The sequence below is a fragment of the Acanthopagrus latus genome, chromosome 23 (genome assembly GCF_904848185.1).
Source record: "Acanthopagrus latus isolate v.2019 chromosome 23, fAcaLat1.1, whole genome shotgun sequence".
NCBI lineage: Eukaryota > Metazoa > Chordata > Actinopteri > Spariformes > Sparidae > Acanthopagrus > Acanthopagrus latus.
Window position 1 is genome coordinate 15,019,143 of NC_051061.1, and position 19,170 is coordinate 15,038,312.

The 19,170-nt window shown below is 42.7% G+C and overlaps 1 protein-coding gene and 1 long non-coding RNA gene across 3 annotated transcripts in view; both read left to right on the forward strand.

The window, feature by feature from the left end:
- Positions 1-11,871, forward strand: part of cacng2a (calcium channel, voltage-dependent, gamma subunit 2a) — a 65,754-nt gene extending 53,883 nt beyond the window's left edge. For both annotated transcript variants that reach the window (XM_037089091.1, XM_037089090.1), the window contains 2 exons: positions 9,607-9,747; positions 11,049-11,871. In XM_037089091.1, coding sequence (XP_036944986.1) covers positions 9,607-9,747; positions 11,049-11,584 — 677 coding nt within the window. In that variant the 3' untranslated portion in view covers positions 11,585-11,871. The remainder of the gene's footprint in view (positions 1-9,606; positions 9,748-11,048) is intronic.
- A 1,061-nt stretch (positions 11,872-12,932) lies between these two features.
- Positions 12,933-18,092, forward strand: LOC119014199. Its single transcript, XR_005072899.1, has 3 exons — positions 12,933-15,682; positions 15,878-15,969; positions 17,761-18,092. It is a non-coding gene; the product is annotated as an uncharacterized LOC119014199 (long non-coding RNA).
- The last annotated feature ends 1,078 nt before the right edge of the window (positions 18,093-19,170 follow it).

Consider the following 19,170-nt stretch of genomic DNA (forward strand, 5'->3'; position numbering starts at 1 on the left):
CAGTACACACAGTATCCGCTCTCACCCTGTGTCTCTGTGAGCAGGTTGGCACGCATGCTGGCAGGAGGACAGAGCAGGGCGGGGCCAAACCAGCATCCATCGCTCATTACTACAGCTCCTGCCCCGGCGCAGCCACCAGCAGGCCAGGCAGGGCGAGACACGGCCTGTTGTACTCTGCAGACATGAAGGAACATATCCTTCAGCGAAAAAAGTCCAAGTTTGGGACGTATGTTTATTCACTTTCGTATGAATCGTTTGATGAGATGATTGGAAACCCTCTCATATAACGTATATCTGTTCAGTGTGAAGCTGCCACCACCAGCCGGTTGTGTAAACAGCAGGTTGTGTTTTTACAGTGGGCTGGTTCAGCCATGTTTTTTTTTCCAAGTATAAGCCAACCAGCTGCTGCCTATAGCTTCATGTTTACATGACAGATATGAGACGATTGAAGTTCTCCAGTCATTTCAGCCCCGCTGCTGATACCCGACTCTCTCGTGGTTTTGTGTCTTTTTGTCTCGGGAGTCATAGTCGTGGTCAGAGCTGCTGTGGATCACCTCCATACTGTTTCCCTTGTCTCCAAACTGTCATCTGCTGGACTTAGGGGCTGTGTTCAGTCCCAATTTGGTGTCCAGCCATGTTTGCTGGAAGGTTGGTTGACAGAGCCACCGTTTCCTGCAATAACTCCCAAACTCTTACCTTAAGAGGGGGAGCTACCCTCAAATTCCAGCCATTTCCTACAAATTACACCTTTTAAGAATGCCTATCAATCATTGCCCATTTGTATTCTGACACCCCTCACAAGTTTTCTCTTCCTGTCTATCATCCCCATCGCTTTCCAAAAATCTGCGTAACTGAGTCGCCTCTTCCTGCCTGCATATATGTGAAGGATCAGAGAAACCAAATGGTGTCGACATTCAGTGCTCTTGCCCAATAAAATCAAAGTAGATGAGATTTCCTCCATCTGTGGAAGTGTAAACCTGTGTGCCAATTCTCATTGCAGCTACTGACAGGAAAACAGCAAAGTGGTAGTGGTGGTAAATAGAAAAGTGCCAATCATCACGATGCAAACAGTATAACAAGCGGTATAAATAGAAATCAGTTAGTGTTTGAGAAAAAGCTGTGATTTAGTTTTTATTTTTCCTTGCCTCGGATGATTCTGTCTCATCTGAATAGAAATTACAAAAGTTTCATGCAACGTCCTATTATTTATACTAAAAATGTGTCTCGCTGTGTGCAAATGTGAATGAGCCCTGTTCAACAGGTGAAAAGGTGTGTAAATAAAGTTTCATTATTTGTAGCTGGCATGAATTGATGCCAGCTAAAAATGTGAACTGATGACTGTTGCTCCCCGGATTTTATAAGGGCTAGGTGGGCTAGCTAGCTTCAGCTAATGCTAACATTTAATCTCCCCGCAAATTGGCTCGGTCTCTGACTGACTTTCTGATATTCTCCAAATGAGATGAGGGTCTTCAAGTGCATTTGGTGGGTTGCAGCATACTGAAGGCTGAAGTTAGGCTCCATCGATCCATCCATAATTTTTTTTTTTTGGCTAATCCCTGTTGTGTTTTGAAATAATGCCAGGTTACGAGGAGGCAAGATAGTTAGCGTAACATATTAGCATTTGCAACTTAAGTCAGAGAAGATAATCAGAATGGCAGTTGTATTTTGAGTTTTTTGGAAAGGCTGTGCTGTCAGGCTGTGATAGGGAGTGGTAGTGAATGGTCAACTATGATAAAAATATATATATATATGTGCAATAGCTGTATGTTCTTTCAAAAACTTGTTATAACACAGTGTCTGGGTGACCAACCATTATTGCCAAAGACTGCCAAAGAGTCCCGAGCTCAGACTTAACTGGGTGTCACATGAACGCGGGTGTCGTTGGGGAAGAAACTGAAGATGCGCCACACTCTGTGATCGTGACCTCGACCCAAATCAAAACGGTGACCTCGGTGCTAATCACAGGGCTCCCTAGAGCATCCTTTCATGTGGGCCGAGACGAAGGCTTCAGAAACATAAGACGCTGCCGCTGTCATTAGCTATTAGCGTGGAGGTCAAAGCTTTCATTTGGCCGGGGTCATTGTTTTTCAGTAGCCTGAGACTGACAGTGGTTTCACCACACGGGAGAGTCGCCACAGGACTTTTAGCAGCCCTCTCATGTCCGCTCACGGGCCGTCCTCTGTTCTGTATGCTGTCAAGTTGTAAGTACAACAAACAGTAAAGGGAATGAGCAGACTAGAGTGGGTGTTTTTGCTCAGTTTGAGAAAATGATGACGTGATGACGATAGTAGTTCAGTCTTTTTAAGTAGTAGGCATACTTATTTATGTAAAGTAGTTAAAGCTCCACCTGGGCCAGCAGCAACAGCAAAATCTGTTGATGCCTCAGTGTTGAAAATCCAAAGGTACAATTTATTTGCAATTTACTTCACGTTGGTTATTTAAGGGGCATTTGGAATGCATGTTAATTAATTAGTCAGATGTTTTAGCTTTGTGTTTAGCTAAATTGGGTCTGATTAATATTCTTTTTATTCTAGCGGTGTGCAAAGCAAAGATCTAATAGAAATTTGAGATTAAAAAGAAAACACAAAAGTCCTACGTTTGTTCTATGCATAAAAAACACGTCTTCCTAATTAAGATTATCACCATCACCAGTATCACAGTTGCTATTTGTTGGTAATTCAGTCTTTTACCAAATGTATACAATATGTATATTGCCACGCACTACTTTTTAACGGCTTTACATTTTTTAGCTTTAAATCAGCATTACCTTGCATTTGTTTCAGCATGTGTTGCCATGAGATGCTAAAATAAGTCAAATAAAATAATAAGATTAAGCATGTCCGCTCAGAAAGAAACCATCAATAAGGCAGAGGTGGCTGACATTATTAGCCAGTAGCGTTGGTTTAATAGAAGGTCAACATCAGCTCAGTATGTCAACAAATCAATGTATCCGTCTCACCCTGTGCAGGGCTGTTAAACATGTTGTATCATGGGCCCGTCCTTTTGTTTCTGCACTAACCCGTGCACTGCAGAGACTAGTCCCTGTCTATCTGTCAGCCTGTCAGTCTCTCTGCCTGCCTCCCCCCGGGGTGCTGCTGTGCTTAAACATCCCTCCAGGCGGGATACAAAACTCTGACAGGGGCTCAGCCGATCCTTAAAAGATGGAAATGTGAAGATGTGAAATCTCCAGAATGTGTGTGTGTGTTGGTGGGGGTGGGGGGGGATGTCTGAAATAGGTGGCAGCCTCACTGCCTTGGGGCATAGTTATTGTCCTGTTTCCTCCAACAATTCCCGTCATCGGCGCTCACTGCAGGCAACAAACTGCTCGGAGACACGGCTATCTGAGCACTGACACACTCAGTATTACGCAGGAGAACAGAGTGCATCCTGACATGAAAAATCTGCGGGGACTTTCAGCCTTTTCTTCCGAGGTAGAGCATGGTCAGCCAAACCCAGGGGCAGCGAACTGGAGCCTGATCCTAGGGAAGGCACAGTGCATGCTGGGAGGTCACTGTGAAGGTCACTGCACTTTTCAGCGCGCAGCTAAACATGGATGTTAATACGGAGAATGCGCAGGGCTGGGAGGAGCACTGCAGGCCAGCCGATCCTCGAAGTCATGCAAATGAGCTGGATTTTCTTGCCCGGGAAAGCTCCGACATCACAAGCCCTATCAAGACTTGTCAGAGGCTCTCCAAACCTGAGGCGCTTGTTCTGCGGAGACCGGCTCTCGCAGAGTTCTTGTATCTGTGGATAAAATGTGGTTTGAAGAAGGCTTTGAATGGAGGCTTTTCAAGGCAGATAACTGGGATTGTGGGAGGAAAAGTTTCTAGCACAGCATATGAATAACAAAAACAAAACATGCAATAATAACAAGATTTTAATGCAGGTTGGACATTATATTTTTCATTTGCTAATGTTTGCAAACCACTGATGCGTTCACATTTGTACATGGCACACTGACATTCCTACAAATTGTGCTATGCCATAATCACATTACATGTTAATGACCTGAATTTAGTATCAAGAGGTGGACAAGATGGTGGTGGAGCGACAGGCGAGAAGGCTAGCAAGCCAATGACGGCTGTTCAGGGCTGCCTTTCAGCATTTGTAAGTGTGACACCACGGAGCATTTTTAAGGTGACTTCTGGACAATTTCCAGCTGTGTCTTTGGTGACCAATATAGGTACTTTTAGCCAAAACATGATCTCTTCCTAACACTAATCAAGTGGTCATGTGCCTAAACCTAACCAGAGCATAAGCACAGTGCTTAAAATTTTTTATTGAACCTAATGAAACAACTCTGTGGTTTGGTTGGAACTCATCCCCTGAGTTGGCCTTTATTATAGACGACAAAGACAAGACAGGAAATGTGGGCCTAAGATGTCACAAAGGTTCTGCAGTCGGACTTGAAAGAACCAACATTGCCGAGCTACGGAAATGCAAAAAAATATGTTAATCAAGGCAAGCAGCACAAGCATCTAACGCTTTTCAGATCAACTTAAATTTTTACATAAATCATTTCAACAGTTGTCTGACATCAAGTCTCAAAGTCTGACTGACATTCCCTTAGCCTTGAGTGCTTGTTCTTCTCCCAGAGGTTTGAATATATATCTTTTATTTAAGGTTGACTGAGATCATTTAAGCACCCGGACTTGTCGATGTGTCTAAAGTAACAAAGACTAAAAGGACTAACTCAACCTTAATGCATTCATTTCATTTCGCAATTAGGCATTCAGTTAAAAGATTACATTAAGATCTTTATGTGCATTTGCACCTATGTGAAACAGAGTGTCCAGCACAGCAGTGCTGATCACAGTCATATAGGCGGTGTGAAACTGTAAAGGCTTAGCAACAGCTTTAGAAACTAAAACATGCATCTGTTAGTTTGGACCAAAATTAACTATTTTCCCACTGATATTTTTGGGCTAAATGGGATCGGATTTTGTGAATTAAAAAAATATCCATGAAATGAAAAAGGCAGAATCACCTTATTAAAGCTTAAAACACTGAAATCAGAGATGATTATATCTGCAAAATCCTTGTGGTGTTTGACCTGTTTTTACCTTTTTCTCTCTGCAACGGAGCCTCCCTGAGGTTTCTTGAACTTTTCGTGTCACCTTGAGATCTCGCACTATTAAACAGCCCCACTGTCAACAATCAATAAATTTGGCTGGCCCCTCTATCCCTCTTTTGTCTCTGCAAATGAAGCTGATGGATGAAAAAGAGCGCTGGTGGCCTCTCCCAGGTAATGTGCTGTGACCAGCCGTGTCAATACCTTCAGGGTTAACAGGATAGAGGGACGGAGGCATGGGATGGAGGGGGAATTTTAGGAGGAGCGATGCATTTAGAGCGGGACAGAGGAGCAGGGTCAACTCTCGGGACAACTTAATATTTAATCAACCCACCTCACCGGTAACCTTAAACCCCACAATCCCCTCTGGTTGCACAAGGAGACAAGTGGGAGAGTAGGGGGGAGAAACGGAGAAAGACGGGAGGTGGGGGGGGGAGGGCGAGACGACACTTTATCTTTCAAATGGTCCTGTGCTTTGACTGAGTGGGAATTAAGTGAGAGAGAAAAAGGAGGGACAGAAAAGATGAGACGGGGGGACGTTCGCTGGGTGACAAAGACGGCGAGATGACGGTGCGCAGCAGACGGAGACAGAAAGAAAAATGGCCGCAGGTGAATAACGGCATTAAAGTCTTCTTCTCCGGGCTCTTTCAGGCAAGGTTAAAGTAAGTGATAAGCACATCATGATGTTGAATGATGACTTGATGGATACGGGTGGGACAGGGAGCAGAGACATTACAGGGTAGGGTCAAAAACACATCCATAAAGGTGCTCGCCAGCAACGCAAAATGTTCTTAAGCTGCGGCTTAACAGCTGCAGTCATTACCATCCAATCAGTGTAACACAGAAAGCTTCAGTGTTCTGATCAGAGTCGAAGTTAGACGGTTTTATACAGAAAACATGAAGAAGAGAATGTGAAGAAAATACAGTTTCAAAGTTGACTTTACTTCAGTCAGGAAACTGATTACCTCAGAATAACCAAGTAAAGCAGACTGTTACATTTAAGCCAAAAAGTTTTAACAACTTGAAATTAGTTACTACTTTACTTAGTAATATTCAGGTAATCAGTTTCCTCTGAGGTTTTTAAGTAAAGTCACTTTGTCAAATGTTAGGCTGTAACAATGCTAAGGAAAAGAAACAAAAGTATGGAGGTAATGGTAATTTTTATAAAGCATTCAATCTGATTAATATTTAAATGGACAATAAAATGGGAATTTATTGACTTTTTTAAGATGTATTAATGAATCAATTCAATAATAAATAAATTTAAAAAACAGGTAAAATTTAAAACAAAATCAACCCCCCCCCCAAAAAAAAAAAAAAATCAATAGATACTTAATTTAAAAACTTGAATAATTATTGCTCAGCAATTCAAAATTAATTCAAAAATACAGGTTTAAAAGACAAATACATCATATTTAATTGACACTTGAGATTCAGTTTATGAACATCATGAACGTTATTTAAACAGAAACCAGCCTGAACTCATAAGACACAACAGATCTTTTATTTTGGAAACCACAAGTCACAAAAACCAGTACTGGAGGATTGATTTGCACTGCAGGATGTGAATTTATCAATCTTTTTTTTTTCTTCCATGCAGAAGTGGCCCCGGCAGCCTGCTTTAAAGTGTTAGATAGCATGAACATATTTATTTGTAATGACCCTCACCAGTGCTTTGGGATAAAAAATGTAATGTTTGTATCCAATAAAGTGCTCACCAAATATCATGGCAGCCTGCCAATTAAAAAAATAAATATCTTGTGTGCAGTCCTCCATGAATCACGAAGCGCTTGGTAGCTTTCCTGCCAATCTGCCTGTTAGATTTTGATACAAGCGTACGAGTGAAAGGTTTCAGCCTGAGTGTGGCAGAGGCAGAAAGGTCAGTAGGTCACTAGAAATCATTAGTATTCAGCCTCTGGAGACCACAAATGCCTGTATTAAATTTCAGGGCAATCTGGCAGGTAGTTGTTGAAATATTCACCCTAAACCAACAAGATGTCCTTGAGACGACTTCACATAACCCCCCCAAAAAAGCAAGATCTGTCATCGACACATGAACCCTTCACACAGAATATAAAACCTGTGAACATATTGTGTCGCCTCCTGTGCTCTGTCAGTGGGAGGAGGGTTTCTGTCGCCTTCATGTATGTCTGTTTTTTCCATCGCTGCTGCCCTAACGCTATAAATGCCTCTGAAACAGCACAGATTAGAGGAAAACGCTGTAACTTCCAAAGGCAATACTTTCCTGTCTTTCCTTCAAGGACCAATAATCATAGAATTTCAGAAAATTTTTTTTACCTGCGTCACTGTAAATCCCTCGCTCTCATAATTCACATGTCAGCAAGGCGGCAGCGGCTCGTATTTAAAGGGGATATTATAGACTGGCTGCTGCTGCTCAAAGCTTGACCAGGCCACCGAGTTGTTTAACAATTTGTTGATGGCGATGAATGACAAATGCGCTGTGCTAGTGTAATGCTTTTTCTTCCTTAACGGATAAAGCGCTTTACAATTTGCCACCCATTCATCACACACACACACACACAAACTGACGACGGCGGAGCTATGATGCAATGCATTCATATCGGAAACAATTCAGGGTTCAGTGTCCTACTCAAGGACACTTTGACGAGTGGACAGAAGGATTAAACCACTAACCCTGTGATTAGTGGACGACCCGCTCTACCTCCCCATGAAATTGCTATATTAAAGTAACTGCTTTTTGCTCATAACTTGAAAAAAATATAAATTATCAAACTTTTCTGATTATCCTACAGCTTTGTACATTGCAAGACATTGTGTTATATATATACTGTATATGGTGTGTCAAGGACAGTGGGTTCAGCCGATCAGTGCATGCTTAATGATAAGGGCCACAACATTTTTGAGTTGTTACCAGGGAACAATTGAGGAACAAATGAGGAACTAACCATTAGCCAATGGGTAGGTTATGATGCCTACTTCATAAAGATGGATGTGGCGTTAATTGATAATTAATAGTTAACTAGCAGGTAGTTACTTATTTGTTCCCTAGTAAATCATGTTGTGTCCCATACTGTAAAGTGTTACCGATCGTGACTTGTGCTGTTGTTTAGGATGAACACAGCTTGTTTCAGCAGATTTGGGTGTGGTGCTCTGGAGACTTGACAACTTTAGAAGGATTATTTTGTAAACAGTCTGTATGTATGGTTACGTGCATAATCACAGCACAGAATCAGCACACACAGCCCGATGAGGCACCAGTCCTGCTGTATTTACTGTTGAGAGCCCAGCGGAGGATGAGCGATGAGCGTCCAGCCAGCCGTGGCCACTGCTTGGCACTTTTCTCCACTGCAGCTGTTGAGTGCTGCCTATCAGGCAGTGGGTTAAGGTTGGCTTTCCCATCAAGCCCGCCGGGCGCCACAAAGCCTCAGGGTGTATGGGGGTTAGCGGTTAAATGGATCCCTGGTAGAGAGGAGGGTGTATGGGGGGAAGGGAACGATGAATGGCAGCAGGTATGCAGGCAGATGGGCCGCCGGGAGCCCCGGCGGGTCCCTGTGGAGGTGCAGGCGGCCGGGTTCAGCACAGAGCCACCCAGCCTGGCGTCAGCACTTTGGGGAGAAGCTGGGAAAGTGCTGAGGCGGCAGGCTCGTGGGGAGATGAGGTGAAGTGGTGAAAAATTTAACCAGCCTGATGAAAGTTTAAGTGTGCATGTTAAACAGGAGAGAGAGGGGGGTAAAGTATGAAAGGTGAAAGAATGGCAGGAGGTGACGGGGGGGAGGAGGACAGGTTAGGAAGCTTTTCTCATTGTTTCCCCTGCATGACTCAAACAACTGTCTGCTGCTCGATCGCCGATATGACTCTAATATAACCTCACAATTAAGGGTGTAACACAGCTCTTTATTTATTTATTTTTTTATTCTTTTGACCCTGGTTCGACCTCAAAAGTAACATCATATCCCTCATCCAGTTTTCCAGTTTTTGCTTCTTGATAATTAGCTGCAAGGACGCTGTTTTCTTTTCAAGGACGCGGGCTACATCCCTCTGCACTGCGGCCTGGCTCATATACATGCCAGAGCCCCGTAGCACTTTTTGTTGACTGCCATTCACATGATGCCACATAAAGCAGCCCGTTAGCTTTGTGGTCTGCGGAGGAGAGTGCGGAGAGAGGGAGAGAGGGAGAGTCAAGCGGTGTGATTACATAAGGTTGGGTAACAGGCTCACTGTGGGGATACACTCTCACTAGACGGTGTTGATGGAGTCTTTCACAGGCCTGATGGGGTGTTGATTAGGATGTGCTCACACACAAGGAGCAGATGCTGAAATGGATTCTAATGTGCTTTTCCTCTCTTTGTTTCTCGCTCCCTCTACTTTACATGCTCATCACTTCTTTCATCCCCGCACTCACCGCTGCCACCCCCCCCTTTCTTTTTGATTCCCCTTTGGCTTTTTTCTCCTCTCCGCGTGAACACCAAATCACATCCCGTCCCCCCCATCGCCTCCTTCCCTCTGTCTTCTCTCTCTCTCTTTTTTCGCCGCTGTCCTCTGCTGATTTCCAGGTGCGGTGCGAGCCTCCAGCATCTTCCCCATCCTCAGTGTCATCCTGCTTTTCATGGGAGGCCTGTGTATAGCTGCCAGTGAGTTCTACAAGTCACGCCACAACATCATTCTCAGCGCAGGGATCTTCTTTGTGTCTGCAGGTGAGTTTTTATCGAGCGGTGACATATCACAGCCGCTGAACTCCGTTATTGCCTCCGGCAGCTGCTTCTCTGGTTCATGAATAAAAGGCTGACAAAGTCACCACCAAAATATATTAAGCTTATATGTTACATATTCATTCCTTGGCTTTCAAGGAATCTTTACTGTTTTCACAAGAGTCAAGGTCACGGATGCTTATCTGGATGGCCATAGAATCTTAGTAATAACACTTGATATTTAATTCATACATGTCTGGCAAATACTCAGCCCAGCTGTTAGCTGTCCTCGCTCAGGTAAACTATCTAAGGTAACTAAGGTTGAGTTAGTACTCGGCTGAAATGAGTATCCGCGACAGATAATGTACCTGTACCATGCTGGTAATGTGTCTATATCCATACTCGTGGTGAAGACAAGTCTGATTTTGGATAGCTGACCAAAGTTTATAAATATCTTGTTTTTTCTCCTGTGATCAAAAAAGGAAATTGCTCCGAAGCTCAACTCTGAGGCTCTTCTGTAAACTGTTTTCTAATAGAAAATAAATATAGCTTCTGTTCAACTTATATCATTTTGAGGCGTAAATTAACACATTCCCACTCCCTACACTCGACTCACTCACGGTATAAACCAGATACGAATGCAGATGATTTGGTGACTTCAATTTCAACTATCCCCTTTTTCTTTATTAACATTATAACACCACACTGAATAAAAAAGGCCACGTGGTCTGCGCTGGTCTGCCGTCTCTTGCTCTCGCAGCCACAAGTTTCTTCTTTTATTCTTCCGTCTTCTGTCCTCCTTTCTCTTGATCCTGTTGCTGGGCTAAAAGCCACCCATTGGGACTCGTCTCTAAAAATATGGTGTCCCTGACACACTTTTCCTATGATCCATCTTCCCAGATACAGCATGTCAAACATTTCTCCGTGTGTGACTAAACTAACAATGTGGAGATGTATGATGGGCTCTAACGCGGCACACAGCTCCGTGTTATACTCTGTCTCGAGTGATCTGCGTCAAGACCTGAAGCCGCCTTGTTTCTTGCTGCGAGGGGCAGAGATTGGGAGTGTGCGATCAGTCATGTTGGATGGAGAGTTGGACAGGATTAGCACACTCTGTACAGTGTGCATGAATCAGCGCTCTAAACATATTGAGTATGATACTGCACATTAAGTAAAGCGTACACCAAGTATAACTCGGTCTGTGAGCTCATCCTGACTGATACTTTCTGTCCTCTTTTCTTCTTGTCTTTGTCCTTTTTCCCCCGTGAACACCACTCCTCTCCCGATGCGTGGCACCCGTCCTTCAGGCCTGAGCAACATCATCGGGATCATCGTGTACATATCAGCCAACGCGGGGGACCCTTCAAAAAGCGACTCGAAGAAGAACAGCTACTCGTACGGCTGGTCCTTCTACTTCGGCGCCCTCTCCTTCATCATGGCTGAGATGGTGGGCGTCTTAGCAGTGCACATGTTCATCGACCGCCATCGACAGCTGCGAATAGGGGCTCGCGCGGCCGACTACCTCCAAGGCTCGGCCATAACGCGGATCCCCAGCTACCGCTACCGCTACAGGCGTCGCTCGCGCTCCTCCTCCCGCTCCACAGACCGGTCACATTCCCGCGACACCTCGCCGGTGGGCCTCAAGGGCTTCAGCGCGCTGCCATCCACGGAGATCTCCATGTACACGCTGCCCCGGGACACGCTCAAGTCCTCCGGCACGCCCACCGCCACCTACAACTCTGAGAGGGACCACAACTTCCTGCAAGTCCACAACTGCATCCAGAAGGACCTGAAAGACTCGAGCCACACCAACACAGCGAACCGCCGCACCACGCCGGTATGAGGGAGTCGACACAAGCCAGGCCGGCCCGGCGGAGACCAGGAGACACGGGGAACCTCTGTGGGTGCAGTACGCCCCGGGGAGACGATGGATTTCCATGTTTATAGACATTTGTTCTTTTTTGTTCAGCTGCATGACTTTTCCATTACATTTGTTGAGAGAGTTTCAACAAGTCTGCTGTGTTCCTGGATTTGAATGGCAGAGCAGCGAGGGTGGGCCAGGTCGTACCGAGAGAGCGAGTTCTGTCATCTTGTGGGCAGGAGTTTGTTTGTGAGGTTCGGGACACTAAAAAGGGGAGGGTGGGAGGGCTGGGGGCATTTTATGAGACAAAGATTTCATGATTTCATAGCCCTTTGGTTTGACAGTTTTGCCCCACATGTTTGGTTGGAGCAACAGGTCGAGCTCCCCCTTCAAGCCAGCCCGCCGCTCAGACATACACCTCTTTTATTTATTGACTCATTAGTTCATTTTTTGCATTAAAACTGTGAATTGTTACAGTTTGGGATTCAGTAAGAATTAGCCCAATCTGTAATCTCTAACAAAGGTACTATATATATGTATTACTTTTATAAATAAATTATTACGTTAATAATCAAGAGTTACAGACTTTACCGAAGCAAAAAAGAAAAAAAAAAAAAACAAGTTAACTAAACCAAGTGCTGTTGGTAAGACGAGAAAAGACTCTTTTAGTATCTGTTTATTCGAAGGTCGAGAACACGAGAAGGTCCTTTAGGCAGACACAGACAGACAACAGTAGAATAATATCTATTCTTTTAACAGAACCTTCTCGTCTTTTTCTCAGTCCCTGTTCGCTTTCTTTTTTTTGGCGGGGGTCGTAACGGGAGAGTTTGAACCCCCTGACCAGAAAAAGAGCCAACAACAAAAGGGGGTCAAAGTTCACAAAAGCAAAGACTCCAAACACGACTTCTTACAAAATAACAAAAAGGAAGGAGCAGAGGGGAAGGAAAAGAAGAGGACGCCAAACACAAAAATAAAAACAAAAAGTTAAATATGAAATAGTACAAGAGAAGCTAAGTGACTCACAATTTCAGGAATTAAATGCATGCTATAAAAATTACAGCAAATCTGCTCTTGAGAAACTTAAGTTTTAAAAGTTAATAATTATAAGGGGAAAAAAGCAAAGACGCTAAAAGTTTAAAGTATTAATGTTTTCATGTGTATTTTTCTTATGGTTTTTTTTTCTTTTTTTTTAGTTCATTTTATCTTATTGCTTTTGTGAGACAAACCAAACAATCTACATTGAACAAAAAACTGCTTTTTTAAAAATGGGTTTGGTTGATTTCTTTATAAATATATAAATATATGTATGTATGTATTTTATTTTTAAAACTCACACAGCCTTAGTCATTTCTTTGTTTTCTTTTTTTTTTTTTTTTTTTTTTTTTTTTGGATTTTTAATGTGTTGTTCAAATTGAAAAATGAAATCTTTAAAGGTGCCAAAACCGAATGATCCTATACTTGGATGCATCAAGTCCTGATGAATAAAATACGAACCCTAGGGGGAACAAATCACCATGTTTCACTGCGTGTCTCTAACACACCTTCCCCTTATAACACCTTATTTGTGAGTTTGTCAGCACTAACACTTGTCTGTCTGTCGCATCATCGTGTCTGTTGAGCTGTTTCCTTTTCATGGACGGCTGTAGAACGGAGGAGTTGATCACAGTTCTTTTTGAAAATGAAGCATCGCAGGTTATTCAATCAAATAAGTTACTTATTTTTTAGTTTGCTTCATTTTGTCATTGCAGTCATTTTGGTTTTCTTCTTTGAATGTTTTTTTTTTTTCTTTCAACTGTTATCGCATGACAGATTTTCTCGCTGTCATGATGATGTCCGCAACAACTTGCTCTGTTTACTGATGACGAACCAACGAGATGCGACCAACAGTTCCGGACAAACTAGTGAGTTGACGCCGAGTGAAGAGTGTGATTACTTTTCACCCTCAAAATGTAGCTGCGTCCAATAAAACATTTTCATTCTTACTCCTCAAAAATCAGCCCATCACGTCTCAGTGCCGTCGTGGGCAAACAAGTTCGCCCAGAAAATACAAGTTCAGTTTTTATCTGCTCCCCACCATGCCAATGGAAAGTCAGGTGAAGTTTCGTAGTCCAGAATTCAGACATGAATTGAGATTGTAGAAATGTTTGCAAATCAAAGGACTGTTCGGGGATTGAGTTTAGAATAAGGCTCGTCAGATAGCTGAAACATGACTGGAGATCTTCCAGAGGGTTCCTTTCAGACGGCAGATGCTTGCGGGTGCTATGAGTTATGATTTCTGCGGCTTTCCAAAACCAACAATCCAACGCTGCCACCCGCTTCACAAAGCGACTGGTTGGGTGTGCGGAGGTATTAAAGTAAGAAAGGTTTCGACTTTGTTCTCAACAAGCTCTCTCTTTTCAGCGTTTGCACAAATATGTCTGTCACTTTTTTCTACGCGTACATGACTCCAACGCTCTGAATGCCACCCAGGAGAGGTTGAAACTGTGCGCTGGTATCCCCATTATTTAATGATTCAGTGCATCTCAACCGTCTGTGTCACTGCCGGCTTTTAATCCTGTCAAAGCTGCTCAAAGCAGGTTTTGCTTTTCAGAGTGGTTGGGCAACATGTCATACGAACTTATTCTTTTTGAGAATGCGGGGTATGCATGAGTATAACTGGTGTGTGCAAGGTGTATGGTCGTGCAAACGTCTTGATATGTGTTACGAAGGTGGTGCCAAACACCAGCCAGGTATTCACGGTGTTGCACTCAATTGTACGTAGATGTAGTTGTGTAAAGAATGAGAAACAATTTAAAATCTTGCGCCCCCAGTGCCGACTTTCTCACCTCCAGTCGTTTGCTATGTACAGTTACCTTTGCCGGTTAGATTGTAACTTTTGGGAAAGTTTGTCAGACACAATCTCTCAAATTCTAATGTCAGAAAAAGGGTGTCACTGAAGAGTGATTCACGTACTACAGAAGGATTCAACAATCACTTTGAAGCATATCCATGTTTTTAATTTAAAGGATAGGGAAAGCATTATATTACTAAGTGTGTTTGTGTTCTTCTATCTCAGATAGCATAGACACGAAACAAAGATATATTTTCAGAAACAGGCTCTACAATGGCCCTTTTTTTTCCGACACTGAATGATATCACCACAGAATATTGGCACCAGCCTTCATACATCAGCCTTTATACAGCCATAAAAAATAAAAGCTGAGTTGTCAGACATAAAACCCTGTGTGCTCTGCTAAAACCACAGCCTCTGCCTGCCGTTGTAAAATGGTGATAACACGCTGTAATCTACTACTGGGAGTCACAATCCAAAGATATCAGAAACTGGCCCTCAAATGCCCGACAAACTCCAGTGGCGACATCAGTGTGTGTGCGTGTAAGTGGATTAATAGAGTCAGAAAACTCTCCCTGCAACTTCCTGCCAATTATAGAAGCATAAGACCGAGTTTGATGTATGTATCAATACCAGGTTTTCACAGTAAATTCTCATGGTAAACTACTGTAATTATGCTTTTGCAATGCATGGTGGGTAATTATTTGGAATATTGTAACACTACTAAGGAAATACTGTATTTAGGATTAAGCCCCATCCAGTAAATGAGCGATCAGAATGTTGCAGTTTTATAACAAGACGCAGATGCTAATATGCCAAAAAGCTAACAACATGCTACGAGTCTAACATGCTAACAACAGGCTAACAGGTCTACAAGTGGTCCACCAGTGTACACATGCTAACAACAGGCTCACATGCTAAAATGCTTACATCTGGCTTAAAGGCCTACAAGTGGTCCAACAAAGGAATACATGCTAACATGCTCACCTACTAACAACAGGCCTAGAAGTTGTCCAAGAAGGTACTCGTGCCAACAGGCCGAAAGGCTAGCATGCTAACAAGCAACTGGGTTAACATCCCTGCTGGAAAACCCAGCATTGACCAGCACCAAAACACAACATATGCTGGTCTTGCTAGTGACTGGTCACCAACAAGACCAGCTGGTTTTGGTGCTGGTCTATGCTGGGTTTTCCAGCAGGGAGTACATTGCTGTAACATCACTGTGCAACTGCAGATTCCTACAACAGGATGTAAGTTTACATCACAATACTATTTTTCACAGTAAAATGTTTGTGGGTTACCATAGAAACACACTATGTTACTAGGTCTTTCATTACTGTAAAACAATCAGTATACTGATTTTACTGCATTATCAGCCAGTGATTTTCTATAAAATCACTGTCATAACTTTAATAGTGCAGATACTTAATGATTTATTTTTACAGGGCAGTTTTGACTCTTGCTGCGCAGGTATTTTACTCACCAGTGGGACTCAGCCATGGCATCTCTCTAGGACATTCCTGAGAAAGAAACACAGGTTCGCAATAACACCGCCAGGTTTATTTTACCGGCAGTTTCCGTGTAAAGAGAACAACACCTCTCTGCACTGCCGCCTTAAAAGCATCGCTTCCAGGGCCGAACATGCTGCTGTGAGTGTGTGTCTGTGTGAGAAAGGCGTGCTCACACATTCAGTCAAAACAGATATACAAAGTACATCTATTTGTGAGACAAAAGGGGGTTCGGTTTAAGGACCGTGCTGTGTTTTATGTATGAAAGAGAGTGCAGAGAGAGGGCCTTCCTAGATAAAATGCTAGATAAATAAAATAAAATATAGTTCTTTTTAACAGTATGCGCATCCCCAAGTTCAGAGGCCAGCAGATTCATTAAATAAGGAAAAAGTTTCTGTTAGAAAAAGTGCTGAGATCCTGATTTGCCATTATCTGTCAGCTCACCGACATACGCCGCTCTCCATAAATTTGAGGTGCAAATATGTCAACGTAGCAGTCTCAATGAATAGGGCTTTTTTTTATGTATAGCCATCTTTATTCAGAATTCATAAGCAGAAGTCATTTTACAAGCCCGGATTACATTGAAGAGTGTGAGTGTGTGTGATGGGGAGGAGGTTTTTGAGATACCGGCTCTCTCATAAAGCAGCACCTGGCTTTTGTGTCTGTATGTCATGTTTTTTAATATGTTTTAGGAACGAATAAGTCAGTTTCTTCTTTCGCTCCCCATTTGTCTCTGTCCTCTTAGATACCCACAAGACAGTGAATTGCAAGTTATGGGGGAGGCAGGTTTTAAATGCTTAAGTTTTTTCTGATGTGGCAAGGCACACAGGCAGTTTACAATTAAAACAGTGGTAGATTTATTACATATTTAAACATATTTGATCTCATAATTACATATCATTCCTCCGCGATGACCATGGATTTCTTTCAGCTGCAATAACAGCTGTCACAAGCAGAATTTATCAGCTAGCATGAGCTAAAGCTAACATTTAAAAAACAAAATGAAGAATGGTTGAACAAAAATGTTCAAGGCTGACCTTATAATGTTTCCAGTTGATTCATATTAGATACCTGTAAATTGTCCTTAGATATGCAAAAGCAGGCTTTTCATTCCTAGAAAATGACCCTGAGTTTTTTTGTTGGTTTTTTTTTCGGTGGAATTAACTGGCAGAGTTTATCAGCTAGCAAGCATAAGCTAACTTTAAAAACCTGTGAGTGGGTTGAAAAACATGTTTCAGGCTGACTTTATATATTATGTTTCAAGTGGATTCATTTGACTGTAAACAGGTTTTAAATATGCAAATACATGTACCAGTCATGACTCAGTATCCTTACCAGCCATAGCAGACAGGGAGCAACATTGTCGGGTATTGCAGGGAGGTATTAGCATGATAAAGTTATCAAATAAAATGAAAAATGTTTTCACTCCAACATAACCTTTTGGATGCTAACGTATAGCTATCTATCTCAGGTTTGGTTGAGTTGATGCAGTGTTAATCCTCCAAAACATTTCTCTAGTCTTGCATAAAACTACAACCATTATCATTAAAAATGCTAAAACCCTGCACAAGAAAATGTGAGAGCTGCTAGCTTGAGAGGGCTGCTATTGCTAGATTGGACCATAACTCTCGAAAGGACGAGCAACCGTAGCTCATGTAAAAAAAAAACATTTTTGCTGGGCTCCACGTTGAAGAGCTCAGAGTGACAACTGTGAAATGGAGGAAAACAACGAAAATGATATCTGATGAAATGGAACAATCCCTCTTGTAAAAAGGTACAAGGTGGCATTAATCTGTTCTGTTCCGTCCGGCTCTCGACAGGTTGATTCACTGTGCAGGTGTGGGATGAAGAAGCCAACCCTCCTCCTCCTCCTCCTCCTCCTCTTCCTCTGGCTGCTCACAGAGGGAGGTGGTATCCAGAGGAAGCGAGGCATGCCCTTGAAGAGTCAAACCTGTTCTTTTTTTCTTTTCTTTTTTTTTTTGGCAGGCTAACAGAGTTGGACACTGCACCGTGATGTCAGGGAGGGTCACGGCGAGCGCTCCAGTGCTAATACTAATGATATTAGCGCTGTAGGTCTCTGAACTAATGATGGCTACACCCACAGCTGCACCATACAGCCAGAGCATGGCCCCATAACGCTCGGAGGCCAGATTTACATGCTCTGTTTGCTGGAGGGCACAAAGTGTCATTTATTGGAAATAGGACAAGAGGAAAAAAGAGGACGGGGGGAAGTCTCGCTTTCTTGCCGTCTATTGTGTGTTATGGGTGTCCCTCACTTATTGCCCTTCCTTGGCATTTGAGAATATATATATTTTATATATATAAATATGTTCCTTTCAGGGTTAATCTGTAGGTTTGGCAGGGATTTCTATCTTTTATGATAAAGCTGTACTCACCTACTGTTACATAATTGCTGCTGAGATGTGGGAACACAGTGACAAAGCAAAAAAAAAAAAGTGTGATGGGTGTTGAAGATGAAATGTGTTTTAAAACTACCATACCTGTTTTTTGTTTTTTGTTTTTAAAATTTAAAATTTGTACATTTAAGTACAAAATTCTCTCTCTTTTAGCTCATTTTTTGGTCTCCACCTCCAGAAATATCTAGCTCTTTAGCTGCTTAGCATATGGATATACACGTACTATCTTATCAAAAATAATACCCAAGTTGAATTATTTTTTGCTCTCCTTGCTTTAATTGGGATAAAAGCATCCCAGTCCATCATCATGCAGTATGTGAGCTCCGTAGGACTTCTGTCCACCCATGCGTGGTTCAACAAAGATTAGGAGAATTTGAGTTTAAAGGGGCTCTATGGGAGAATTTAAAACAATTTACATACATGAATCATTTTTATTATTGTCCGTATGTGAGCGGATTGTAACGTGACAAGAAAATATACCTTCCCAGTTTTTTTTGTTCACCTATGTAAGCTTGTGCACAATTTGTTTAAGTTTTTCAATGCTGCCGGATTTCTTTGGATTTCTGCAGCAGTCCAAGGTATGTGACTTTATGCACATTCCCAAGTGCCTTGTCTCAGTGCCTCTCTCTGCTCAGCTAACAGGGAGCAACAGTGGCTAACATTAGTTTAGCAATGACTGAGAAGTCATTAAATTTGATCTTCTCGAGAGCGGAGGAGCCCCGAGATCTGCAGCCCTCTTCGCCAGGTCCTCTTTGGTATTTGACCCCCTGTTTTCCTCCCCCCACTCAAGTCTTTCTCTCCCTCCCTCTTTCC